Source organism: Ammospiza caudacuta, chromosome Z, assembly GCF_027887145.1.
Source record: "Ammospiza caudacuta isolate bAmmCau1 chromosome Z, bAmmCau1.pri, whole genome shotgun sequence".
NCBI classification, from domain to species: domain Eukaryota; kingdom Metazoa; phylum Chordata; class Aves; order Passeriformes; family Passerellidae; genus Ammospiza; species Ammospiza caudacuta.
Genome location: NC_080632.1, coordinates 78,956,002 through 78,983,933, shown reverse-complemented (window position 1 = coordinate 78,983,933; position 27,932 = coordinate 78,956,002). Strand labels below are relative to the sequence as shown.

Sequence of the window (27,932 nt, the reverse complement as noted above, 5' to 3'; positions counted from 1 at the left end):
ACCATCAATGCTCTGGGACAGGAACCATTCCCTGCTGCATAACTCTGTTTTGATGCTGGCCTAGGCACATGGGCAGGAGCAGCAGTAATTATTTTAAGAGCTGATGAGACAAGGGAGGAGCAGCAGGGGGTGGGCAGCAGGTGGTTTTGCTCCCTGGCAGGGCCAGGAGGTAGAAAATGATGCTGGTGATGATATTTGCACTGAGCCAAGCTAAAGACTGCATCAAGGAGATCTCACACTTTCCAAAGAGCAGTCTGGTTGCTGGGGGTCCAGTTCCACCTCCTGTCATTGTCCCCAGAAATGGGGTGGCTGCACTAGCTGGAGATACCTGGGCTGTGGTGAAGGGAGGCTATGGCCCCTGGTTCCTTGCCTGCTGCAAGTCCTGGTGCCACCCATCAGCTCCCAGGGCTGCAGAAAGGGAATATTCAGTGGAAAGTAAATTTGAGTGTAAATAGGGAGAGTTGCCTCCTGGGTTGCAAGTGGTTTTCCAGCTGCTCAGGGTCCCACATGCCAGCAGTACCCCAAGATAAGGCATTGCCACCTGCCTCGGGTTCCAGCTGTCACCCACTGCCTGAGGTGCCTCTTGTGATGGCAGCTGGAGCACAGGTGGAGTCACAGTCACAGTCAAGGAGCCATGCTGGGGGCACAGAGGGGACACATGGAAAAGGCAGTGGAGGGCAGGCATGAGACGAGCAGGGGGGAAGAAGAAGAGTGAGTGATAAGGAGATTGTAATTAGCACTTGGTGCTCCTCGCCCAGAGCTCTCAGAGGAAGGTCACCTTCATTATCTCTGTTTTACAGATGGAGAAACTGAGGCACGGGGAAGGCAGTTAGAGTGATTTGCTCAAGGTGACCTGTGAGGGCTGTCAGCAGGGTCTGGGGCTTGCCTGTCCATGCTCTGCAGCACCAGCACACTGGGAATGGCTCTTGCTGCCAGCCCTTGGAGCCCAAACCCAGCACTGAAAGATTAAAGGACGTGGATCCCTTCTCTGCCCATCTCCAGGCTCATCCTCTTCAGACCCACTGTCTCCCCCAGCATCCCCACCCCTAAGAGACATTCTCAAATGGCTGGTCCAGCTGCACCCCAAAATCTGCTCGTGCAATCCCACCCAGCTGCTCTTGCCGTCCCTCCAGCCCTGCCAAGGCTCCCTGTGAGCCCGAGGCCATCTGGGCTCCTGCAGCAGTCCTGTTGGGTAATGGAATATGTTTTCTGGGGTTTTTTTTCTCTCACCAATGGAGCTCCCCCTTTATTTAGGTTTAAATGGATGCCATCTGGCTAATGAGCCCATACTCATGTTCTAGATTAAAAGGCAATCCTGTGCACGTTACCGATATGGCACTGGAGATTAGAGAGGCTTAAATGGTTTTGAAGGTGCAATTTGCTTTTCATGCATGGTGCAATTTACTTCCTGGTGGGTGGGCCAGCATCCCAGTGGCTGTCCCCAGCAGCTCCCTCCTGGCCCTGGTCTCCTCTACCAGCCCTGGCTGCAAGAAAATGAGAGCTTGGGCATCTCCAGCCTGGCAGGGCCGTGCAGGGTATCCTTGTAGTTATTGCTGCCATTTGTCTACTCCTGGAGAGGCTTTTTGATGCAGGCAGGATGTCTTCATCACCTGCATTCTTAGCTGTCACCCCCTCCATACCTCCCTGCAGCACAGCATCCCCTGAGACAAGGCACAGCTCACCAGGACAGAGTAGCCTCTGCCCCTCTCCTAGCCCACAGAAGTGGGGGACATCTGTGGCCCATGAAGATATTGGTGGCAGGTGGCTGAGGCTGAGGCCTTTGCTGAGATCTTGCATATCCTTCAGCGTCAACTGTGAACTACCTGGGTGTGCTCCCATCTCCTCAAAACCCCTCTGCAACCCATTTGCAGGTAGCGTTGGCTCCTGGGATGATGCTGCATCTGCCAAGGAGAGCCCCACCAGGAGCTGGCTTTCCTAAGGAAAATGTTGAAAATGAGACAGGGAAGATGGAGCATTTGTGCAAGGCATGTCATCACCTCCAGGCACCTCCCACGGAAAGTGCCACAGGCTATGGAGTGATGAAGTGCCCCAGCAAAAGGCCTCATTTTGCAGTGAATTTTCCCTTGGCTGCCATGGAGCTGGTTTTACAGTCATCTCCTTGCAGTCCCATCACTGGAGGCTCTCAGCCCTGGGGGCAAGCCCTGACTGCTCTGCCTGTGTTTGCTTCCACAGATGGCTAACCCTGTGCCGTCAGCGTGCTGCGTGGTGCTCGCCGTCGTGGTGGTGGTGTACGCCCAGAGGCACAGCCAGCTGGGTGAGTCCTTCACGCCCCCTCCCAGGCCCTGGGGGTCCTCAAAAACAAGAATCCTGCTCCTTCAGCCCCTCTCTCCTGGGGGAATCTGGGTGCACCTTCCAGGTGTGCCTGATATTATTGCTGTGCATGTTATCACTTCTCTCCATGACAAGTGTCCTCTCCACCCCATCACTGTGGGGTTTGGGCATCCTGCATCTCCCTCTGCTGATGCCCCTTGCTCTGCCCACAGCTCTCTGTGTCCCTACTGCTTTGGACCTCTTTGCCCACTCTTTTGTGGACACTGCCGCATGCATCCTGCCCATGAAGGGATGAGGAGTTGGGAGGAAGCACCAGCCTGACAGCTCCAAACTCCGATCACCCCTGACAGCTCCATGACACCTGGACCCATGAAAATGATGGATGATGCTTCATCTTCCTCTCACCTCCTTGGAGTGACTTAATCCCCACTGCCACGATATATCTGTGCCCACCACTAGCTCACATCTCTCCAGGTTGGCAGAGGATTCAGGGCTTATTTTAGTGGTGGCTTTAGAGGGATCACCCTTTAGAGTCTCTGGTGGCACTGGGAGCCAGAGGAGCCCCACATAATCCTGGGTCTAGGCAGGAGCAGGAAGATTATGAGAGATGGCTGGTCTTGGTGTAGGGTCCAGTTCTGCAAAAATAGGAAAAAATGGGGAATCTCCAGAATTCCCTGCTTTTCCTGGCAGTCTGTCTGTAGTAGCTTTTAGAAGATCTTGGAGTGGAATTTTGCTCATTAACTCCAGTAAAGACATCTATGCATCCTTGGGCTCTGTGAAATTGAGGAATCTAGACAGAGTGCCCACTGAGCTGCCTTAAATCCAGCTGGGTGGGTTTACACTGCCGCAAGCTTCCAGGTTGGACACAAAACACCAGGGTTTGGCAGCACATCCTCATTGCATGGGGACAGCCACTCTCTGGACATGGAAGGATCTTACTGGCTGGTAGTCCAGGAAGGTCCCCAACCCCTTCCCAGGGTGCCTGCCTAAAGCATTTGGGCACTGTATGTGGTGGTGCTGTGATGTTTCCTGCAGAGAAGCAAATCTGCTCTCTCCTGCTGTGCTTGCAGGATCACTGCCTGGGGAGCTTTAAAGGACCTGGCAATAGGACAGCAGAGCATCCTTTGGATGCTTTGAATAGTAACCCAGGCCTGTTGCACAGGAGGGTGTACAAAACACAGAAGTGCAAGGTACTTCAGGGTCGCACACACTTGAATTGTGTTGTCTAGAGAAGAACAAATGCTGCTGCTCACCAGTGAGCAGGACCACACATTTTGCCGCTGACAGCTGGTGCAGAGCTGCAGTGACTGTCACCTTCTGCTCTGTGATACAGCAGGATTGAGGGGTTCAGCAGCATAGCCTCCCATGTCCTCGTGTCCCTCCTGTTTCCCTTGCCTGCCTGTGTCTGGGAGGGAGATTTTTGGGGCAGCAGCTCAAAACTGAAGCTGCTGAGGCCTGTATGCATCAACAACTGCCTGAATGGAGTGTGAGAAGTGTGGCAGGGCTCTTCCCATCTGTAGCAGCTTCACTGGGCGACAAAAAAGTGTACAGGTCAAAAAATTACTTATGAGACAGTAGAACACCTTCAGGACTGCCCTCAATCTGTCCATCCCGGGCACCTCTCTGAAATTCCAAGATTTGCTCTGAGCAGGAGCTTTGGAGCGCCAGATCTCCCTCCCACCCCACCATTCCCAGCTTGGAGAGGCTGCACACAGGCAGGTCAACACCAGAGACCCAAAGCTTGTGCCCCGTGTCCCCCAGCCAGAGCTCATCCCCTGCCCTGCTGCAGCCTCTCCTCACCAGCTGAGCCCAGAGCTCATCCCCCACCAGCCGGGCGCTGGGGCTGGAAGTGCACAGCAGGAATGGGGCGGGAGGATGGGTTAATCCCACTGGTGGCAGGGACCCGGTGGAGTGGTGGGGAGATGCTGGCACAGAGTCCATTTATCATGCACTTGAGTCACGTTCCACTTTAATAGCTCATGAAGCACTCTAAGAGATGCATTAGCACTGAATACTTGAGTGAGGAGGATGTGACAAGCTGTTAAGTGAGCGTGAGCACGGCGGAGGGAGCCTGGCCACCCTCTCCTGGCTCTGTATGCACCACGGTGATTACTGGAGCGTCCTGCAAAGTGCCACATGACTTAATAAAAGCAGCGTCAGACTTGGTGAAGGTGAGGCTGTTCATGTATTAACCCCTCTGCTGCTCGCCTTTAGTCCTTCTCCTTGGAGCTGGCAGAGCATCTGTCTGGGATGCAGAAGCCTGGGATGATCCCCCGTGTTGGGGACGGGAGTGGAGGGGCTCAGAGGTCAGTGGGTTTGGGGCTTCTGTGGCCTTTGGGGTGACAGAGCTCCCTTGCTTCGAATCCCTGGCAGGCTGCTCAGGTTTCATGTGCATCACACAGCTGGGGACTGAACTTCCCAGGGGATGGGCACTGGGTGGTGGGAGATGAGAGACATCCAGCAGGGCAGCTCCAGGGGCATGCTCAGAGCATCTAATGTTCTGGCTCTAGCAGTGGGTTTGGGCTGTCCTGCTGCAGGGAAAGGCAGAGGGGCAATGGAAGAGGGTGTGCAGGACTGTCATCCCCAGTGCATGAATAATCAGCTTTAGATGGGGCTGCCAGATTGGGCCAACCTGCCTGCAGAGATGGGCATTGCCCTGGACAGCCACAGGCTGTCCCCATCTGCACAGATCCAGCTGGCATGGAGGGATGGATGTGATGGTGTTCACAGGGGTCCCAGGACGAGGGAAGAGACATGAATCTTGACTCATTGTTTGAGAAGGCTGATTTATTATATTATGATATGTATTATATTAAAAGAAAATTATATATTACAACTATACTAAAAGAATACAAGAAAGGATTTCATCAGAAGGCTAGCAAGGAATGAAAAGGAATGATAATAAAATCTTGTGACTGCTCACAGCCTCAACACAGGTGGCTGTCATTGGTCATCAAGTAAAAACAATTTCACATGCTGGGTAGACAGTTCTCCAGATCGCATTCCAAAGCAGCAAAACATGGAGAAGCTGAAGCTTCTCAGCTTCTCAGGAGAAAAGATCCTGGCAAAAGGATTTTTTATAAAATATGTCTGTGACAGATGGACGGGAGCTGCAGGAAGAATGGGAGAGCACAGAGCAGGCAGAACAGGCTGAAAACCTGGAGAGAAGGGGAGAGCCTTGGGCCCTCTGTAAGGAATCACAGAATGGTTTAGGTTGGAAGGGACCTAAAGATCACCAAGCTCCAATCCCAGAGCCATGGACAGCAACAGCTTCACTAGAACAGTTTGCATAAAGCCCCATCCAGTCTGGCCATGAACACTTCCAGGGATGGGACATCCACAGCTTCTCTGGGCAGCCTTCACCAGTGCCTCATCATCTTCACAGTGAAGGATTTATTCCTGATATCTAATCTAAACCTACTCTTTTTCAGTTTAAAGCCATTGCCCCTTCTCCTGTCACTGCATGTCCTTGTGAGAAGTCCCTCCTCAGGTCTCTTGTAGCCCCTGTATGTACTGGACATTCATCCCAAAGCCTTCTCTTCTCCAGGCTGAAGAACACCAAGTATTTCAGCCTCTCCTCATAGAAGAGGTATTCTAGCCCTCTAATCAACTTCCCATTATTGTGGATAGCTCAGTTTTCCTTCCTGTGTTTCGTTCTCCAGGCAGTGGCTGCTGCCAATTTATTTCAGAATGGAGGAAGGTGCTGGGGGAAGCTGAGCAGAGCGCAGATGGCGATTGCTGTCTGCTGTGACACTCACACCTTTGGTTGTCCAAGGCCTCCACTCTGTGAGAGCAGCGCTGGTGGGGGTCCCTGCAGTGCAGTGACCTCCTCCCTAGCAGGGTCTGGGTTCCTTCAAAGGTCTGGGAGAGGTCACTGCACAAGCTTTGGGGTTTAACCCAAGCTCTTATGTGGGAAGTGTGTACGTGGCGGAGATGCCTCTCCACATGTCAGGCTACAAAGTGTACTTGCATGGGTGATTTCAGCTTTTTGTACTGAGTGCTCTGGCTGCCTGCTGCTGGACTTACTTATTACACCCAATGTCTAAGGCAGTCCTGGAAAGAGGGAGCTCTGCTGTGACCAAGGTGTCTTCCCCATCCATCAGCCCTGCCAGAGTTATGTCCACATCTGTCCCAGATTGAGATTTCTTTGCTTTTAAAAGAGGAGTAATTCTGCTTTATTGATCCTCACCTTGCTGAATTAACTCATGTTTAAACAATAATTATGTTTTCACCCAGGAGAGGAGACAAAGAGATAAAAGGCTCTGGAAATGAATGCACTTCAGATGCCACATGCTGGGGTTAATTTATTGATGGGTGAAGAAGCTCCCATCTCCTCTCTTCCTCACCAGCTACAAGCAATTAGCCCCCATCATTCCTCAGCCGAGAAAAAGAGAGATTTTGTTTCATTACTCTCCCTTTTTTCTTGCTCTCTTAAGCCCTGACTAATCTTTTGCAGTCGGTTCTGCTGCAAAGCCTCCCGGGGGCTCCAGTTTGCACATACCTTGTTAGAAATGCTGCTGCAATGACAAAGCCTGGACCGGTAAATAGCCTTCAAAGTGCACAGCAAAGCCAGGCAAATTGGCTTTTCAAAGAGAAACCAGCTGTAGATAGGAAAATCTCTTTCCCCTTCTAGAATTGCTCAGCCTTGTCTGTGTTGCATTTTTTGGCTGACAGGGGTGTGACCAGCTCTTTCTGCACTCTGCTTCCTCCACGTAAGTGAGCCCATGGCAGGGAGTGCCATCTGCCTGGCATGCTTAAACCAGACACTTTGAATTTGGAGGTGTTCTCTGGATTTGCTGTGTAGAAGATGGTTTGTACATTCACACCAGGCTGTGTGTTTTGTTTGTAGACATCTGTGTAGGCTTTGGTTGCTGTGCAAATGCAGTTGAGTTGAGGTGACTGGATTCAAGAGGTGTGATGGGGTAGCCTTGTGCATGCATCCTAAGATGGCTCTGCAGGAGTGCTATCTACAAATATACATTCATAAGTATATTTGAAGTATCTCCTCTCCTCTCCCTCTTCTCTCCCTCTCCTCTCCCTCTCCTCTCCCTCTCCTCTTCTCTCCCTCTCCCTCCCTCTCCTCTCCCTCTCCTCTCCCTCTCCTCTCCTCTCCTCTCCTCTCCTCTCCTCTCCTCTCCTCTCCTCTCCCTCTCCTCTCCCTCTCCTCTCCCTCTCCTCCCTCTCCTCTCCTCTCCCTCTCCTCCCTCTCCTCTCCTCTCCTCTCCTCTCCTCTCCTCTCCTCTCCTCTCCTCTCCTCTCCTCTCCTCTCCTCTCCTCTCCTCTCCTCTCCTCTCCTCTCCTCTCCTCTCCTCTCCTCTCCTCTCCTCTCCTCTCCTCTCCTCTCCTCTCCTCTCCTCTCCTCTCCTCTCCTCTCCTCTCCTCTCCTCTCCTCTCCTCTCCTCTCCTCTCCTCTCCTCTCCTCTCCTCTCCTCTCCTCTCCTCTCCTCTCCTCTCCTCTCCTCTCCTCTCCTCTCCTCTCCTCTCCTCTCCTCTCCTCTCCTCTCCTCTCCTCTCCTCTCCTCTCCTCTCCTCTCCTCTCCTCTCCTCTCCTCTCCTCTCCTCTCCTCTCCTCTCCTCTCCTCTCCTCTCCTCTCCTCTCCTCTCCTCTCCTCTCCTCTCCTCTCCTCTCCTCTCCTCTCCTCTCCTCTCCTCTCCCTCTCCTCTCCTCTCCTCTCCTCTCCTCTCCCTCTCCTCTCCTCTCCTCTCCTCTCCTCTCCCTCTCCTCTCCTCTCCCTCTCCTCTCCTCTCCTCTCCCTCTCCTCTCCTCTCCTCTCCTCTCCTCTCCTCTCCTCTCCTCTCCTCTCCTCTCCTCTCCTCTCCTCTCCTCTCCTCTCCTCTCCTCTCCTCTCCTCTCCTCTCCTCTCCTCTCCTCTCCTCTCCTCTCCTCTCCTCTCCTCTCCTCTCCTCTCCTCTCCTCTCCTCTCCTCTCCTCTCCTCCCGGCACTGTCACAGTGTCCTTCAGTCATGCATTAAGTGACATGACAAACATCTGTCATGTGTTGTTTGTTTGTGCACCCATTCCCCAGGGTGAGTTGCGTGTGCAACAGAGTGATCTGGAATTTTTGTAATTGCCAGGGCACAGGCAGTTGCTGGGGCAGGCGAGGTCAAAGGGACTGACAATGTGTGCAGAGTGGCTGGCTGGGAGGCTGAAGTGGTGCCTTCTTCCAGGCTCAGGCTGGGGCCACTTCAGGAAAAAGCTCTGTATTCTCATTAAATAGCACCTTCCTACCGCCCATGACACCTCCTCCTTCTGCCTCTGGCCAAGTTTTGCTCTCAGCACTGCCACTTTATCTCCAAGTGGCTCCTGACAAAGCCTTATCAGTGTTGTCCTCCCCAGGACACCGTCCTGCATTCTGCCAGTCTAACCTATATTCCTCCACTGGAGATGAATGGACTTGTGTTTGGCTGCATAAAGCACATGCTCATGCCGAGAGAAGACTTGTATATTAACTGCTCTGGACTCTGTGTGTGATGGACTCATCCCTCCCGTTATATACATCAGCCCTTGTGTCACTGGCAAACTTTGCCAGCAACAGTTTTATGTTGCCTTCAAGATAATTGATAAGACGAGTGATTAGCAATTGGCCAAGAACATTTCCCAGCGGGACCACACTGGGAACACCCTCCTGCAATGATGATTCCCCATTAACAATTAATTCCCCATTAGCAATTACATTTTTTAATCCTTCCTGTTATAACTCTGGATGCTCTCATTATCCAGCTGGCTGAAAATACCAGCCTCACTGCACACTGCAGTCCCATTCAGCAGAGCCTGCTTAAATCATTCTGAAGGCTGCCGTTCAAGGGCAGGCACCTGCTCTCTGCCTCTTCTTGCTCATTGCTGCTCACAGCTGAGCTAGCCCAGGCTCGTGGCCATCCGCTGAGATCCAGCATTTTCCCAGTGGGATTACTGCATCTGCTGGGGGACAATCTGCTGGCTCATCCCGTGCTGACCAGAGGTACAACCTGGCTGTAATTCAAGCTAATGCCTTTCCAAGGAAGGTCCATCATCTCCACCCTTGAGCATTCATTACTATGATGGTTTTCCCACTGCCTCCCCATTTTCCCTGCCAGGCCATAGCTGCAGGGAAGCAGAAGAGACAGCAACCCCACCTGCAGGGACAGCCCTGTTGCAACCTGTTGGACTCTGTTGCACATTGTTAGGGTGTTTAAGTCACCTTTGTTGCTCTGATCTTCCCTGGTGAAGATCAGAAGAAGTATCCTGGACCCAAACAGGCACAAACATCTGCATCCTCCCCTTTCCATTTCTACCCCTCTCTCTGTTCATGAGCACGTGGCTTTTATTTTTCTTTTTTTTTTCCAGCACAAGATGCATCTCCCGAAAGGTTCTCTGCCTGCAAAATAAAAGAAAACAGCAAAAATAGCCCAAGGTCCTGGAACAATTTTTTCTATTACTGGACATCCCCCTGAGCTCAAGTAGATTTCCTGCCCAGACACAGAGTGAATTACAGCCAAGCTCTAGGCAGCTGACCTTGTGGTCAGCCAGAGCAGAGGCTTGCTAATAATTGTGGTCAGCCCCACCACAAACAGCCTATTTTGAGTGTCTGTGCTTTCTTGCCCACTGCCTCATCACTCCACAGGTTCCAGAGCCGAACATCCCACAGGGGTCCAGCCAGCAATGCAGGATAGCCCTGTCAGGAGCACATCCCAGGCTTGCTCCTCTCTCCTTGGAGCTGGGAAATCAAGAGGGTTCATTTCCACAGATTGCCTGTTAATTTTGTGCTGCAGAGAGTCGCTGGTGTGCAGCACAGCGTGGCCTGTCCTGCTGGGACACAGTGATCGTGCCTATCAGACAGGGATTGGAGAGCTCACAGCTCTTACCTGTGAGTGAAAAATAACCACAGGTCAGCAATAAGATTGATATCCCGTTGTGCTAAGTGCTGTCGGATGCAGGAGGTGAGATGTTCTAGAAGTGCAAGTGGGGGAGAGAAGGGAGGAACAGGAGTAGAGGGACTGGCAGTTAGGTGAGAGGAAACACAGCTTGATGGTTCAGGGCTTTGAAGTCTTTCTTTTTGCAATTTACCAAAGTTTGTGGACATTGCGAAGAAGCTGCCTGCTTTCCATGTACAACTCTGGAGTCCCTGGAACTGAATTTGCCACTTTCTGGAAATGGAAGTAGTTGTTTGAAATGGAGCTGATGAAGTTCTGGAGTAAAGTGGAGATCTGTCCCATGTGAGCCATCCAAGAGCTTGGAAGGAAACCTAGCTGGCAATATCTGTGATGCTAGCAAAAAAGGGAACTCTTCCCAAAAATAGGTCCTGTGTATTGAAGCAGATCACAAATCTGCAAAAGAATCAAAGACATAAAATAAAAAAGAAAACACAGCTTTGGAGGGTGGATCTATCCAGGCTATGTACAAGCCTGTGATCCCACAAAACCTGTGAAAGTAGTTCCTGTCTGTGGTGAGAAGAAGAAACTGCCGGGAGGATCACAGTCTGCCAGGACTCATTAGTTCTGCCAGTGTTAAGGAAAAACATGTCTCAGTAGTTTCTTAGGCTTCATTACACATCAACAGACAACAGAGGAGAAGGAATGGGATTTGTAGTCCAGCACCCAGACTTCTGGAGAAGGTTCAAGTGGAAGAATTCTGCTAACACAGGGCAATGGTGCCACAACCCCAGGGGCTGTGGCAGGACCTGCCTGGCTGTGGCTGTGCAGAGAGGGCAGCACTAAATTTGTGGATCACCTGCATATGCCAGAGAGTCCTTGCCAATAAATCCTTGTTGAAACCCACTGCTGAGCAAGGCCTGCTTGCTGGGGAGAGGCTGTGAGGAAAGATCTGGATTTCCTCTTGGCATGGCATTGTCCTGCTGTATGGAGCAGGAGCATGGCTTCCTCTGCTGACAGTAGTGGTAAATGGACGCATTGCCACAGTAGCTGGGAGCCCCCCAAGGCTGACAGAAGCCAAAATCTCATTTACACAGATTTTCAGCCCTTAGGAAGCTGAGGTTTAGTCCAGCAGAGAGGGAATGGCCATGGACCTTGTTCTTTATGTGAGCACTGACTGCTGAAGAAGAGCTGTGTCCTGTCGAGCACTGAGCTCCTTTTGGTGAGGGGGAAAGCAATCCTAATCCTTTCCTTACAATCTCAAAGGCTTGCAGAAATGGAAGATCTCATAAAACTGTGACAGGTGGAGTGGAAACCTTCAGTGCTTCAGAGATTTGGCTTCAATCAGCTTCCAAAAGCTCGGAAGGTCTCACCTCGTAAGTCACATGTGGCCATCCCAGTGAACCAAATATCTCATATTTCCAGAGCAGCCTGCTCCCACCAGCCCATGTGTCCAACAGAACTTGAACTGAATGTAACGCTCATTATTTATCCCATTTGAAGAGTTTCCAGTGTCTGGATGCTCTGAGACTGCAAAGCCATTTTCCAGCCAAGCTCTAAGAGCAAAATGTGGCACCAGCAGCTCTGGGCACCACTTTTAGGAGCTCACAACCTCAGCAGTGGGTGCTACCAGTCCTCCCCAGGACATGTCACAGTAGCTGTGTGTGGCAGAACCCAGGACCAAAAAGTCAGGAAAGGCTGAGACATTCAGGTCCTGCACATCCATTTGTAGTGTTGGGCATGGAATCACTTGCTGCTATCTTCAGCCCACCTGTGACACATCTGGGAGCAAGCAAAGCCCTGGATAATGGGAATGCAGGCACAGCAAGACATTGAGCACAAACATCATCATTTCTGCTTCCTCAGGATTTTCTGGGGTGGGAACAGAGCAAAGATACCTAAAGCATATTCAGGAGTGCAGATGCTGGGACACAATGTCCACGAACCTCTGTTATCAGAGTTCTTGGCGGGGTTAATCTCTCTGAGCAGACACTGTCCTTCTGTGGAAAGGGAAATACCAGATTCCTAATCAGGCCTGGAGATGCTGGAGTGTAAAACAACTTGCAAGATGTGCAGTCTGTGCTGTGGATGAAAAGAGTGTCTTTCAGGATAAGTGGCCTTGGGCAGCACTAAATGGGGTGGATCCATGCAGAGAAGCCAATATAATTGTGGTATATTAAAAGGAGAAAGAGAAGAGGGATTGAGGAGGGGCGGTGGCAGGCTTGTTACAGAGGGGAAAAGCGATGTGTGTCACCTTGTAATGGCTGCTCCTGGAAGGCCCATCAGGTGGAGAAGTGAAGTGAAACCACAAGGCAATTGACAGTGATGGAGGCAGGAGGGGTTACAGCAGTATTAGTCCTGTATGAACCATTGATCTCTTGGTGTACAATTTGCTGGAAAACACTGCTATGCAGGCTCAGCTGTTAGCAGGTGCTAATTGAAGCCAAGCAGTCTGGAGCCTCATTGCACTGCCTTCCCTTGATTAGACCAACACTGGGGAGGCTGGTGCTGGGGAAAGGGATTTGTGGGTGTGATCACAGCATGGGGATACAACAGCCTTCGTCTCTACTGAAGAGACAAGAGGAAGGAGATAGAATATTCTCCGTACACAGTTGTGTGCACCTGTGTGCAGGGAGCGTCCCTGGCAAGACACATCCACTTCTCAGTTCAAAATTCCCCATGGATGGGGCAAAACCTCACCTCAGGGTGCAGCAGTTGACAGAAAGGTAGTGCCTTTCATGCCAGGTTCCACACACTTGGCCTTCCTAGCTTTTTTGTTTTGCAAAACCTGCAGCACTTCCCCCAGAGCACACCTGTGTTAGCAGATTTAAGTCATTTGCCAGTAGCCAGGCTCTTCTTAGTTATCCATTCTGGAGCTTTGCAAAACAGCCAGAGGTCTACAGAGCTGATGCTAGAAAACATTGACCTGCAAGGCAGGGAGCCTGTGGGATTTCTGCCAGCCAAGACCTCTGTGCTTTGTGGACAGAGGAGAGCTGGCACCATCACACTGAGGGATTAACTGGGATGCACAAGCAGGGCTGCAGCATGTGGCCCATCTTGCCTGATTCCTGCTGGATTTGCTGAGGTGTTTTGAGGTGTGCCCACAAGTGCATGCATTTCTGATGTCCAGGCCTTGGGTGTGCTGCTGAATAACAGAGGGGTGGTGGGGAATGGATGCCCTGCTCCTCCAAAGGGCACTTCTGCTCTCTGGAGAAAAGTCCACTCCATGCTAGCTGGTCTCTGCCACCCAGTGCCTCCAGCATCCAAACTGAAATAAAAGCAAGGAAGTTGATAAGCATCCCTCACGATGTAACAGAGCTCCAGAGAGGGACCAGGGTCTCATCCTTGCATATGAGTGGCAGGAAGGCAAACTCACAACAGCATCACCAGCTGAAGACTGGGGTGGTGCAGAGCGTACACACAGGGCTCCACTGCTGGGAGCTTATCCTCATCAGCCCCACATCCATCCATCCATCCATCCATCCATCCATCCATCCATCCATCCATCCATCCATCCACGCATCCAAGTGAGGATCTTCTCCAACCAGGTGGTTGAGTTCTGCTCATCATCTGCATTGTTTATGCACAAATCCTCTCCTAGAGGGAGTGTAAATTGAGCCTGGAGTGCTCTCAAAGGGATCCTTATCCACAGCCATGAACTTGAGACTGTGCAGGATGAGTCACAGAGAGCCTCTGACTCCAGCCAAACCACGAGCCCTGGCAGGTTGGACTCCACTGAGTTTGTGGCTTGTCTGAGCTGTGGTGTGGTAGCTCCAGCTGACTGGGTGCTGTGCAAGGGAGAAACTGAGGCACATGGGAGCGAGAGTGTGTTAAATCCAGAAGCCAAGGCCTGTCTGTCTGGTCCTCTCCTGCAATTTCCCATGGGAAGCCTCCATGACTGGCGACAACTGTGAGCCTGGAGACCTGCCACAACCTGTGCCAGCTGCCAGGACAACTGGAGAGGCTGGGTGCAAAGTGATGACAATCCAGTGATGTTGCTGAGGTGTGGTGGGAGGCTGTTGAGCCTTACTGGAGCTCCTGTTGTTGGGGAGGGCATGTAGCATTCCATAGGATGCATCAAGGCAGGAGCCTGGTGCTCATATTCATGGCACAAGTTCCTGTGCTCAGCAGGCTTGAAAAGTAATTTTACCTTTGTGGTGGAAAGCAGATTCTTGTGTCTTTCCTCAGTGTGGCATAGTGGAGGGCAGATCAGGAGCTGGGATTCCCCATTGGTGCCTCCTCACTCTCAGAGCATCACAGAAGCCCTTTTGGCAGGGTTAGGAACCACAGCCACAGGCTCACCTTCTAGTGAGCTCCAGTACTGCTCCCACTGGTGCTCCACTGAAGTCCATTCATTCTCCAGGGACTCTGCCCTCTCTCCTCTGCTCTCAAGAAGCCTTCCCATCTTTGTCCATTAACACCTAGCCCTTGCCTTCCTCTCTCTACATCACTTTGGGCACTAAGGCAGAGGGCTTTGCTCCTCCTTGGTTTTGGATGGTGCTTGTGCTCTGTCTCTGGCCCCAGACAAGCACCCTCCTCTCAGCCTTGCTGGGTGTAAAAGCTGTGCCAGCTCCATGGTTGCTGTTGGCAGAGAGCCTGTAGGGATGCCCGCAGGATGCCTCACTGCTGATTTACAGCTGCAGCTCACCAGGGTCTGCCCCAGCTCAGAGGACTCCTCCAGCTCTCAGCTCTCACACAGACATGCCTGTCCATCCCTCCTGGTTTGCAAACAGAGTTTCTGTTGTTTTCAACCCAAGTTGCTGGAGGCTGATCCTCGCTTTTATGGAGTGTGAGCCCTGAATATTCAGGGAGCAGCGCTGAAGTTAGTGTGACTGTGGTTGGCAGGCTCTGGCCCTTAATTAATTAGCATTGATTGTATTTCCAACAGTGGAGGAGGGAGCTGCAGCTCAGGAAAGCAGTGAAGTGTTGCAATATAATCACTGCAGCTATTTCCACGCTGCTGGTTGGTGCTCTTCAAAAGTTACCTAGCTGCTGCATTGGCAGCATGGTAGACAGAAAGGAAAATCCCAGGGGGAAGAGTAGCAACACAGGACTTTGGAAGCTGTCATTTTCAAGAAAACATCTGTCTATATGTCTGTGCAGGGTAGGAGTTTTTAAAATGTTTTGTTTTTTTATTTTAAAAAATACTTATTTAGTTATTTGTTTGTTTGTTTGTTTGTTTGTTTGTTTTCTGGTGATTGACATTGCCTTAGCTTGACTCAGCCTTGTGAAAGGTGCTGTTCGTGTCTTTTGCATGGCAGCGGCGTCAGTTCACCCCTGGGCTACTAAGAAGTGCTGTTTAAGAAGGGGGATGTGCCTTATCTGACAGGAAATTTGGAGCAGGTTGCAGGGCTGTGTCAGTGACTTTAAAGTGGGAGTTCCTGCCCCATCTGAACAAGATACCCCGTGGACAGCCCCTGCTTCTATGCCATTGAACCCACTCACTCTGTAATCTGGGCAAATCCAGAAATTGCACTATTGCACTGAGCTCTCTAAGTCTGTGGGCTTTTGTATCCATGATGCATTTATTTCCCCATATTTTTGCAATTTTATTCTTGGCAGCTCCAGAGAGGTGGGCCTGAGCATCCTTCTATTGATCTATGAGAAGGACTTTGGGATGCAAACCCAGAAGGAATACTTCCAGGATTTAGGTAGACAGATTTAATCCCTCCACATTCTTCATCCTGCCCTAAATCACAGCTCCAGAATGAAGAACCTCACAGCGAGACCTGCCATGAGCACTCACAGCTCCTTTATTGCTCTTACCTGGTGTTGCAGAGGTGTCTCCCAGCCTGGTGAATATTGAACCCTCCTGAAAACATTCAGTGCCTTTAATTTGTGCTGTGGCATGGGGCAGCAGCAGCTCCCAGGTGTAGGAGCATCAGAGGGTGGGACGGTCGGGACAGACGAAGATGAGGGATCTCTGCAGCCAGGTTGTGGAGCTTGTGGTTTATTGCAAAGGGCCTGGGTGCAGGGCCCTGCTGGGAGCTGCCAGCCACAGCTTGGAGCAGGACTGAGAGAAGAGAGGGGTAGAGAGGATGAGAGGGTGAGAGAGTAAGAGGGTAAAAGCATAAGGGAGTAAAAAATGTAAGAGCATAAAAAAGGGCAGGAGAGCGAGGTTCCCATTACAATACAATAAATCTCCTTCTGTGTTGAATATTCTAGTTCTCACTAACTAATTGAGTACAATATACAAATCCTATAGCATTTCCATACAGCCTATAAGAATCATAACATCACCACACTGTGTTACATTTTAAACCCTAAAAACTCCTCTTTGGACCCCTTCTGCCAAGCTGGCAGGGTCTGCTCTGACCCTTGGAACTGTCTGCAAGCAGAGGGTGTTGTTTCATCAAAAGGGGATTGCCTTCAGCCAGCCACATCATTGTTTTCCAGTTGTTCAGTAACTGAGGGATCTCAAAGCTTGCTTTCATTTCAATCTTGCTTATAGTTTCTATATTCTCAAAATCTTTTGCCAGACAATCATATTTATAAGGCTTTCCTGTTTCATCTTCCCCAACACACAGGCTTGTCCCTGCACAGCCCATAGCCCCACAGTGTGCTGGGCTGGGACTGTGTGCTGCCAGCTGGAACTGTGGGGGTCTTCCTTTCACATAACATGTGTGCACAGACGCCTTGCCAGGGTTCTGGAAAAGCAGTGCCAGGGCTGGGTGAGGGGTGGGAAGTGCATGTCAGCAGGCAGAGACCTTCGAGTCAAGCCTGGTAGCAGAAGGGATTAGTGGGTACGGGCTGTTGGGTGATTTAATTGTGTTTTCCTTCCTCCAGTGAGTTGGCACCATTTTTCTTAACTTGCTTAGCCCCGAGGAGTTTTTTAGTGTAACCAGTATTTATGGAAGGTTTTTGCTTTGGTGGTCACAGGGAGTCACTGGTGTGCAGAGCAGCAGCCGTTTCACAGCCCCACAGTCTGCATCCCTGCAGTGCCCGAGTGCTGGCATCCCAAGGGCCATACAGGGGTCACAGGTGGATAAAAAGGCACCAGCTGAAGTTAATTCAGTGCTTTGTGGTTTTGTGTTTCAGCAGGGTCAGGACAGCCTGACCAAACCCTGGTGTCAATGTACCAGGTGTTGTAGGATCACAGGGAAGGAGGAAAACCAGAGCCTAGCTCTGATGAAAACATCTCTCCTGGGCCAGTCATTTTATCTGCTTTGGGGACTAATTCTCCGTGTGTAAGACAGGGAGAATGGTGTTCTCCTCATTTGTCTCACTCAGTTGTCAGATCCTTGTGGCAGGAGCTGTATCTTGCTGGGTGCCAGCACCAACCAGTGGATGACAGGGTGGCCATCCCCAAGGGGCTGCAGGCACTGTGATGGTGTGAGTGCTGAGGAAGAGCTGCCTCCATCCCCTGTGCTGGAATCCTGTGCTTCCCATGAGGGGCATCTCCATCAGGGAGTAAAGCACTGGCTGCCAAACTGTGCTGGGCAAAACTGATGGGGAGGATCCTCAGGGGAGCAGTTTTCTGTGGGACATGAAGTCCCATCAACATCCAAATGTTTTACAAAATTTTATTTCTCTGTCAGGGATGATGAAAAAGAGATGAAGCGTAGTTGAAAGAAAGTTTGTCTTTTGTTTGCAGTTTGTCTTTTTGGGTGTTTTTCAGAAATGGTTCGGTTTTTCACTTTAAATTGACACCCCCTTCCCCCTTAAAAAACCAAATGTTTTGCAAAGCCTTTTGTACAACTCAGTATAGAAATTTTGGAAAAAAAAACCTAAAACACGTGAAAACCTATGGTTTCCTTCTGAAGGAAGGAACTTGGCTGTTTTGGTGGGTTTTTTTCCTGTTTAACAGAGGTTATTTGTAAATTTTGGCTGCCGCCCTGGTGGAGGCAGAGCAGCATTTTCAACTTTGCAGCACCCTGAGCCTGCCCTGGCCGTGCCAGAGCTGTGGAGGGGCTGCAAGCCTGGGATCCTGGGGCAGCAGGGGGAATCTCCTCTGGCCCATTCCCGCTCCTGGTGCTGTCTGCAGCCGCTCGTCCTGGGTGGGCTGCAGGGGATGCTCTTATTGCTGTGCTCCAGTTTTTCTCTCGGTAACCTCAAGCTGGAGGTGGGGGAAGCGCGGCTTGCTGCTTGTAGCTGCTTTCCATGCGTGTGTGCATAGATTTGCACTGATTTTCTCTCCTTAAGGACTTTGTGGTATCCCCCCTCACAGGCAGAGCATGTGGTTGTTTGCAGGCTTCTGCCTCTGGGCAATTTCCTCCTCTTCATTACTACCCTTCAGTCCCTCATCCCTTATCCTGTTCCTGATGGAGACAGTCTCTCACAGCCGACTCATTTCAGAGATGTTTTTTTCACTGCCGAAGCCAAGATTTTTCTCTCTCCCATTGCACTTCATCTGGAAATGGGAGGAGGAAGCAGGTTTTGGGTTTGGTTTGGGATGTTTTTTTTCAGCAATAAATAATTTCTGAATGCTGAAGAGGCAGGAGAGTGAAGCTGGTGTTAGGCTACATTGAAATACTCCATTTGTTCTGGGAGTCTTTCTCTGCCCTCCTCCAGAAAGCTTCCTCCAGTGTTTAATTTTAAAGCAAGTCACTATTATTTTTTTGTTTTCTTACTTTCCAGAGGAGATTCCTCTATTATTTTGGCTTGTCTGGATTTCTATGTACACCAGAGTTTTTTCCTTGGCTTTTGTTTCCTCTTTGATTTCTTTTCGCCAGGGTTAAAAGCCCCAAGTCAGCAAGGTACTTAAACACATGCTCAAAGTTAAGGCCTTGCCTAAGTGCTTTGCTGACTTGGAGCCAAAGATATTTTCTCAAGTCCTTTAAATGCTTCAGAACCTGAATTCAAAACGTTTTACTTGAAATTCCAGATTTCAGGTATCTCTTGTGCTAATAATAGTTGTAATTCAGTGCTGCCTTCAGATGACTGGGGCTCTGGATATGGCAAGCTTCTGAATAGTCTTACTTTCAGAAAACATGCCTCCCTAAAATCTTCTGCTTCAAACCCAAGAGCTCTCCAGAGAACAGGGCACACTTACTTGTATTTCAGTCAATGAAACATAATTGGCCTTTTAGCTGTTGTTTTGCAGTAAAACACTTATAGCTTTTAAACACTGAAATTTAGGAAATAATGCACAATTGGTTCAAGAATGAATGTCTGCTCCTGAACTAACATTTGCTTATTATCCCCAACAAAGGCAATAAAAAAACCTGCGCCAAACTGAAGACTCTCTGACCTGGCAGGATCAGTAATTGGAGGTTAGGAGATGCTCTGAAAGGCAGACTGGGCTCCCAAAAGCAGCGCTGCTCTCTGCTTTAGTCAGATGGATGGCAACAAAAGTGGTATGGAAAGGGAACAGCTGTGGGCAGACAGTCAGGAAAAGGCTGTGTCAAAGAGGAGGAGAGGGAGGGGGAGAAGGAGAATGTATTTCTAGAAGCAGAGAGGCTTCAAAAATCAAATAGAAATTGCAGCATGTTTATGGGGCTCTGCATGATGAAGCCATGAGGGTTCTGCGTGATGAGGCCACCAGCCAGCCAGTGTGAGTTGCTTTGGAAATGCTCAGCTGCTTAATGAAGAGCACCTTCTTCACAGGTTTTGGAAAGGGTCCTGGACATTGGTGCTTAGGGCACCAACCAGGGAGCAGGGCCAGGCAGGAACTGGCTCAGTTAACAAGTGCGCAAGGAGTTGCATGCTCAGTCCTCTGAAAGCACTCTGTGCTGCTGCTGAGAATGAGACCAGCCCTGCTGAAAGCTCCTGGCTCACTGGCCTCATCTTAAGCTTCTCCGTCCTGAGTTGGTGTGATCTCCTCTGAGCTTCTGCACTGTGCTTTGCAGATAGATGCAAACGGGATGTATCCAATCTGTGATTCTGTGATATGTGCACATCTGTTGGGCTAATGATCTTCAGAGGTCCCTTCCAACCCATTCCAAGGTCCTGTGATCTGCACTGGAAGGCATGCAAAGGCTCTGTCTGCCCCAAAGCACTGAGCACTTCAGTCCCCTGCTCTCTCATGGATCTCCTTCTTGCTTCTGGGATCTTCCACATAGTGTGCGGAAAACCCTGTCTCTCCTGCCTGCTCAGAGACAAATCCAAAAGACACTGCCACCTTCGATAGTTCTCTGACTGCAGAGTAATTTGTAAATACTCACATAGCCTGTGGATTTATGGGGCTTCTGAATAATGCTAACCCCCAAGAGGAGCTCAGAAACCATATGGGGACCACAATCCTGCAGTCATGACCTCCATTGTTCAGATACACTTTCCAGCCTGATTCAGCCCCGAGCTGGAGTCTGTCTCCAAGCTCTGCTCAAGATCCAGGAGCTCTGTCCTGGGCTCCTATTGTGTAGTCTGTAGTGCTCCATTAGCCCATTAGCTATACTCTGCAATTTATTTTGTGTCTCTGGTGTAAGTTACTCTTCCCAGCGTGCCGTGGCTCTGATATGTGCCCATCTTTGCCCCCAGCAGATGCTCTGTGTGATGGGTGGGCTGCAGCTCTGCTGGCTGTCACACAGCTCAGAGCATGCAGGTGATCCTTTCCAGGCTTGGCTTTGCTTGAGGATCCTTCAGAGTGAAAGGCATCAAATGGGAATGTAGTATCTTGTTACTACCAACGCAATTCCTGACCGTTGTCTTAGTTCTTAATGCAGCCCCTACAGGGGAGAGAAGATGAGTGCCTTATTTTTAATACTGTTTTGACACAGCGCCTGACTCCAGATATGTAGGTGTTACTTGGAGGAATGATGGTGACTGGGTCAAAAAAACCCCCAAACTTGGGAAAATAGTTCCCATTTTATCAGAGTCCATTCTTCTCACTCTCTTCATTGTGCTGCCCTGGCACAGTTCCCCTGCTATTCTGTAGCCACATGCACAAAGAAAATCTTGGTGTTGGGGCAGGGGAAAGAAATCTCTCTTTTGGGAAGAAACAAGCCCTGTGGTGTAACCTTCAGTGGATGTACAGGTGGAGAGAAAAGTTGTGGTGCTTTTGTTGAGAGCCCCAGGGAACGCCCTGTCCCCCATGTCTTGGTGCTATAGGCTGCACCTCTGTTTGGATTTCTCAGTCCAGCTTCGGTGATGCTTTTGAGTCCTGTCCCTGTGTGCAGTGCACTCTTTTGGGTCCTCATTGTGAGGCTGAGCAATAATGAGGAGGATGAACCCTGAGTACCTGTGATTAAAAAAGCAGAGGAGTTTTTCCATCCTCAGGCACAGAAGTTCATGTGTTAAGTTGTAGTTACCCCAGCTTCAAGCCCAGCTGCTGCTGATCCACCCAGGGGCGTGAGCATTACATCTGTAAGGGAAAGCCACTGGCCTACAGCAGGCAGAACCCAAGCCAACAGACAGACAGAAAGAGCCTGAGGGGCTGAATTTTAGAGCTATTAAATGATTAAATGCAAGGGGAAAAAAAGTTAATTTAGCATCGCGGTTGTGATTTTACACACCCAAGAGCCTGGAAATTGAGAGCTCTGCTTCTCACACAGGGATCGTAACTTGGCACAGCACAGATTGTACAGTATGTAAAATTAGACTGGAGAAATAGTAAATATGCTGCAGGGACCAATACTGTCTTGGCAGAAGGAGGATGGACTGAGTGGGACCCAACAGGTCTTTTACGCCCCTGACTTCCATAATTCTGTGCTAATAAAAAAACATTGCACAATGCCTGATGCTAATCCGCAGCCCTGAGTGGGGTGAGACGGGAGCTGGGTTGTTATGTGCACAAATAGCAGTCGTCCCCGGTGTATTTGAGTGGAGCTAGGCTGCTGTTTGAGGGCGGGCGTGTGGGCATTGGCAAACAGGGATGGGGAGGTGTGCACTGTGCACAGGGCTGGAAAGGCAGGCTGAGGTCAGCAGGGAGTGAGGCACCCCTGTGTCTCTATCCAGCTCTGCCCCCACCTCCCCCTCCCCAAACCTCAGTAAATACAGGCATCTTCACGCTGTTGCTGGACCACAATGAGCTCTTCTTGTGTTTACGGCCCTGATTTGGGCACCTAATTCTGAATTGTATTGATTTCCCCCTAAACAGCATTGAAAAGCCTGATCTAAGCACTCTTCTGTGGCTTAGAGTTATTTGTCCTGTCTGCATGAAAAAGCAGGACCAAAAAACAAGCCTCTAATTCATCCATGGTGTTAGCACCAGTCATTTGGCAGCAAAGGTTGAAGGCTCAAGTGAGCCAAGCTTGGAGGATATTGGTGGGATTTTCCTGCTGTGTGCTGGTTCCCCTTAGTGCCATTCCCTCTGGTGTTCCAGCACCTTTCCCTCCGTACCTCCCCACATGCTGGGGAAGCCTGATGAAGTACAGGGAACTGGAGGAGTTGCTGCTTTGCCAAGCAACTGCACTTCTTCAGGGTGAGTCATCTCAAGCTGACTCCGCAAGGAGGCCAAGTGGGCAAGATCCCATCCAGCCTTGCCTTGGGATGAAAACGGTGTCACAGCTCAGCCAGTTGCAGCAAGGAGAGCACTCAGAGTCCCAGAGACCAGCAGAGCTGGGACAGACATCCAAGTGATGGCCTTATCAAGACCTTATAGGAAACGGGTCAACACATGAACTCAGGTCCCCTCTTGGGAAGCAAGACCAAAGCCTCCTGTGGAAAAAAAACTAAAAAGCCAAGATCACCAGTCCAAAAGAATCAAGACCTCTCTGCTGTAGAGCTGCTGAGACAGAGAAGCAGAAGTAGCAGCATCTGCTCCTGGTCCCAGCTGTGTCAACACAATGTGATCCAGGATAGAGGTATCAACCATTGCAGATGGGTGCGCACCAGCCTTATCACCCTCGGACAGAGCTCACTCCTACCCTGAATCCATGGGAAAGGAGAGCTTCTTTGTGCTCTCCTGCCCATGCATGGCTGAGGAGACTCTCTTAGAGAGGCAGAATGGATTTGGTTGCTGTTCTCAGTTTTGCTTGACCCCTGTGACCAGGGTTAAGTTATGCTTGGGGCACCACATCACTGTACAGCTCCTGCTACTCCCAGCGAGAGCGGGGCTTGATGGTGTGCAGGAAAACAAGGCTGCCTCTGACACAGAGCCCTTCTGGCCTGCAGCCAGGAGCACTGCCAGTGTGCAGCTCTGGGCTGATGTGATTTGGCAGGTCTAGAGAGCTGCTAGAGAAGCTTTGTCCCAACATGGGTGTCATGAAAAGGCAGCAGTACCAGGACAAGACACAGACATAATTAGGCACAGAGAGAACACCCTCTCCCCTGGTGAGATCCCACTCAGACCAGACCAAAGCTGTTGATTCAGCCAGTCTGATGATATGATACAAGCAGAAAAATGACACTTGAGTTACTTGTCTGCTAAGGCACCATTCCTCATCCTCCTACAGTCTCTGCCAGCCAGGGCTCCCCACTGGCCAGCAGCCCAAAAGACATGGGGAGCTGCTGCATCCCATGGGCTGAGCCAGCACTGCAGCAAGGGCTTGGCCCTCACTTGAGAGTGTGTGTCGTCTGCTTGCAGGAGTGGGTCTCTGTCCTGTGGTTTCCTGCTGGGTTTAGCACTGTGTTTTCTCCCCAGGAGGGTGCTGACTCTCTGCCTCTGCAGAGCCTGGCTGGCCCCTGTGCATGAGTGATGCAGGTGACGCCATCCTGATGGTGCTGCCATCCTGTCTGCTCCTGTCACCTGGAGCTTGGCCTGGGCAGTGGCATGTCAAGCTCATGGCAGGGCAGGCATCACACCTCCCCACTGCTGGACCATCAAGTCCGGGAGGGAACCCGTGGGTTGGACTATCGTTTGTGACAATGGAACATTTGATGGTAAAAGTGTCCCCTCATCCTCAGAGCATTAAGGCTCATGCGAGAGGCACCAGCCTTGTGCAGCTGAGCAGCTAGAAGGGCCAAGAAGGCCCTTGTCACCCCACCACAGACATCTCCATTTGGGTTTGGGGGCAGCTTCAGAGGGAGGCAAAAGGGGAGGCTGGTGCAGAGCTGGAGCAGAACTTCTGCAGGAGCATCAGGGCTTTGCCAACGCCCACAGGAGGATGTTTTGTTGTCACATCCAGGCTGAGGGAAGAGGTTTTCCTGCCCTGGATCCTGCCCTGAGCCAAGCATGTCAGAGGGGTCAAGTCCTTCCTTCACAACAGTCCTGAAGCAAACCAAGGTCTGCTTCCAGGCTCTCGTGGTGTGATTGAGTAGAAGTCCTTTAGCACCCATCTGTTATCTCTTAATTAAAGTTTCTTTCTAATTATTTTTTCTTGTCAAGAGCAAAGCTGCTGACACCAGGGATTTACCAAAGTAGAGCAAACAAATGTGGTCTCTGCTTTCTGCAACTCTTCATTAATGGACAAAATTAACTTGGAGCAGTCCATATCTTTGTCTACATCGATGATACTTAATTATGCTTGTTTCCTTACAAAGATATATCCAGTTTTAAATCACTTGTGGAAGAAGTGCCTCCTTAAGCATGAAATTTCTTCTAGTTGAAAGAAGATTTCTGCTGGCAAGAAAAGCTCTGCAAAGTCCAAGTGGCATCACAGGGAATAGATGTGAGATCAAGACTGGGGCGTGCTTTGGGAATCTGGGGTCAGGAAATCCCCTCCATGGCCAGGGGCTGCTTCATCTCAAGAAGGGCAGGCTTCAGGGACTGTCAGACTGCACAGGGGAGTGGAGCCACTGGCATTCCTTGGACACAGCTGGTGCTGCTCAGGCCAGTGGGCAAGGGAGAGGCCATAGGATTGTGCCACTACCCTGTCCTATGGCTGGAGCAGGCTAGGAACATCCTCCCACAGAGGCTGGTCAGGCCACCTCTCTGTCCCCTTGCCCTCTCCATCCTCTGGGGCTCCTCTCCTCCGTGGGCTGATTCATCTCATTTATCATGGGAAGTTGAGGAATGAAAGACCCTTCTGGTTTTTATGCTTGGAAAGCTCTTGGCATAGTCTGGGCACTGTGTAAATATTAAATGTGTAATTTATTCTGTACACAGACAGATAACTAGCTGCTGAGACAACTATTTGTGGCTGGTTTCTCAGCTGTGGGAGGGACATGTGAAGGCCAGTGGGGTCATGTGAAGGCCTCTGTCCAAGGACATGTATGTAGTGCTCTGTCCCACTGCCGAAGTGCTCCATGTCCTGTCAGAGAACATGGGCACTTGGCCTTTCTCACTGTGCTGGTTTCACCATCTGCAAAAGAAGGGCAGAGCCAGGGGCTGTGGAACCTGCAGGGTGCTCTTCCCTCTCCCCAGAAATGCTACAATGCCTTTCTTTTTCTCATTCTGTGCTTACTCAAGCCACAAGCCTGCATTGCATTTTGGCTCAGAGGGAATATTTGTCCTGGTCTGCCTGCAAATCGCTGTGACAGCGAGGGTGGTTTTGGCCCTGTGTGTGCCTGCTGGATGTTGTCTTGCCACAGGCCCTGGCTGAAAGACCCCCATTAAAGGGCTGTGGTGAGCTCTGGTGCCAGGAATGCAAACTGTCCTCTCCACTTCCTCTGCTTGCTGTTCCAGTGACCCCTCAGGCGTGTGGGCACAGACCCGCAGTGCCAGTCTGTGGCTCCACACATGCCAGTGCCCAGCAGCATTCCTGCCATGCCTGGCAGCTGCCCATGCTGGCTGGGTGGGAGCCTCAGCTGGAGCAAAGGCACAGGAGTGGAGATGGAAGGTGCCAAGAGGAGTTCTGCTTGTTCCTAGCACAGTGCATGCCAGGGCAGTGCTCACCTTTTTGCAGGATTTCCTTGTGCTGTTGCCCTTCCAGTTTCTATGTATGTCAAGATTTCATGAAGGAGGAAAATGAGGATGAGGTTTCTGTTGGATTTCCAGCTGGATGGGTTTGGGAAGCATACAGTATTTTACCATGGGCCCCATGTCTCGGCTGCTTTGTCTCATTTTCCCTCCACATCTCTCTGCTGGATTGCTGTCTGCTGTCCTGTTGGTCCCTGTTGCAGTTGCAGGACCTATCAAGCTGCCACTCATCGTTGCTAGTACGGGAAAGCAGCTCACAGCTCATTTCACCAAGCTCCCCCAGCTTCATTACTAGAATATGTATGTTTATGCCACAGCTAGAAGCTCTGATGTTTATTCCCATCTTCCCTCCACTGCAATTTTGCAGAGATGTGGGTAAAGCTGTAATTTCTCCCATTGTGCATCACCATGGCGCCTTTCTAGATGTGGGACTTCATGCTGTGCCTGGCAGGTGTGCTGTGCCTGACAGAGGATGTGGCCTTTGGTGGGATTGGATGCTGAGGCATGTTGGTGGTTGGGGTGCAGCCCCTCTATGATGACATCACAGCCTTGTGATATCACTTGACCCAAAGGCAGCATGCTTTGGAGAAGCAGGGTGGTGCAGGCACAGGGCAGGGCAGCATTTTGAGGTGTCAGTTCTAGCGCTACAGTGATCACGTCCTTGTTACTGGGAAGGAATCTTTGGAAGTGTCTAGTCCAGTGCCCCACTTGGAAAAGCTCTGTCCTCAGCAGAAGACCAGATCAGCTGTGGCTTTGTCAGCAGAGCACTGACAAACTCCATGGATGAGAATCCCCCTCTCTGTGGGTACCTTTCCCAGTGCTGTGTTACCCTCCAGGAGAATAAATTATCCTCCATGTCCAGCTGGAATCTTCCACCAGGACACTCCTGTCACCAGCTGATGTCCATCCAAAAGGGCTGGCCCTGCAGGACAGGCACCATTGTGGTCATTGACCCCATGGGTTACCAGTGAGTGACACAGTGACCAGGAGTGTGGACAAACCTCCCTTCCCTCCCTGTTCAAGGGAGCTGTGGAGCTCTGGGTTCTCTCCTAGCCTGCAGAAAATTCAGGATCCCAGCAGAGCTCTGGTCACATCTGCTCATCCCCATCCTACAGCAGAGCTGCAGGCTTCTCCAGCATTCCAGGGAAGCTGTCCCCATGGTGCCCCTTCCCAAAGAGGCTGCCACACATCTGATGTCACTGTCCCACCCAACTCCCACACCTGGCATGGGACAAGGGAGTATATGAGAACTTGTGTCTGCCCAGTAGGATCCTCAGCAAATGCTGCTGGAAGAAATGCCTCCTCTGAAGCTGTGCTTTGGGTTTCTCCTTCATCAGGAACCTTAAATCATTGCCTTGGAAAGGAGCATTGCTTTCAAAGACCTGTCTTCCAGGAATGGCTCCCTCAGCCCTTCTGGATGAATGCCAGTGTGTTTGTACTGTGTTTAAGGAAATAACTCAAGGTGACTTTTTTCCTTCCCAACTTAGTCCTTCAGCCACTAGCTACAGACAAGCTCTCAACCTCAGTCTGAGAGGCAGAGCTGAGCATCCCAGAGCTTTCCCCCATCCCAATCCTTCTCTGGAAATAAGCACCAGGCAGGAGCCAGGCAAGGGTGGCAGGTCTGTGGATCCATCACTGCACTGAGCCTTTCTCTGTGCAAGGCTGGTGGGTGGTGCAGTGGTGGGTGTCAGAGCTCCAGTGTCTCTGATAAGCAGAATTCCAAGTGTAAGGACAGGATAGTCAATTGTCCTGTGAGCCAACAGGAAATGGGAAGACAAAACCTCTTTACCTTATCACTCGAAGAAATTAGAGAACTTGAGTAAGGTGCTTGAATTCTTACTGAAACTCTGGTATCTGTGTTTGTCTATCCACACTTGTGCCTAATCATCTGCCTGTCCATCCATTCATCATCCAACCATCCATCCACATCCAGAGCCATTCAAGTAGCCAGCCATCCACCCAACCCCACTCACACTCACTGTCCTTCCATGCCTCCATTTCCTCATTCCATCTGTGCCCATCCAGCCTGCTGTTCATCTGTTGTGGTTACACACATTAATCCATCCACTGTCTTTTTCCACTTCTGCCTATCTGTCTATGTATCTGGTCCTGTTCCAGCTATCCCTCCTCACACAGATGCTTCATCTTAGTTGTTCTCCACTCTTTCTGCCTGTCA

At 50.6% G+C, this 27,932-nt stretch overlaps 1 protein-coding gene across 1 annotated transcript in view; it reads left to right on the top strand.

The window, feature by feature from the left end:
* The window catches only part of CNTFR (ciliary neurotrophic factor receptor), a 202,619-nt gene that overhangs the window by 116,840 nt on the left and 57,847 nt on the right, over positions 1 to 27,932 (top strand). Inside the window, exon 4 of the mRNA XM_058824079.1 lies at positions 2,194 to 2,275. Within this exon, the coding sequence (XP_058680062.1) occupies positions 2,194 to 2,275 (82 nt within the window). The remainder of the gene's footprint in view (positions 1 to 2,193; positions 2,276 to 27,932) is intronic.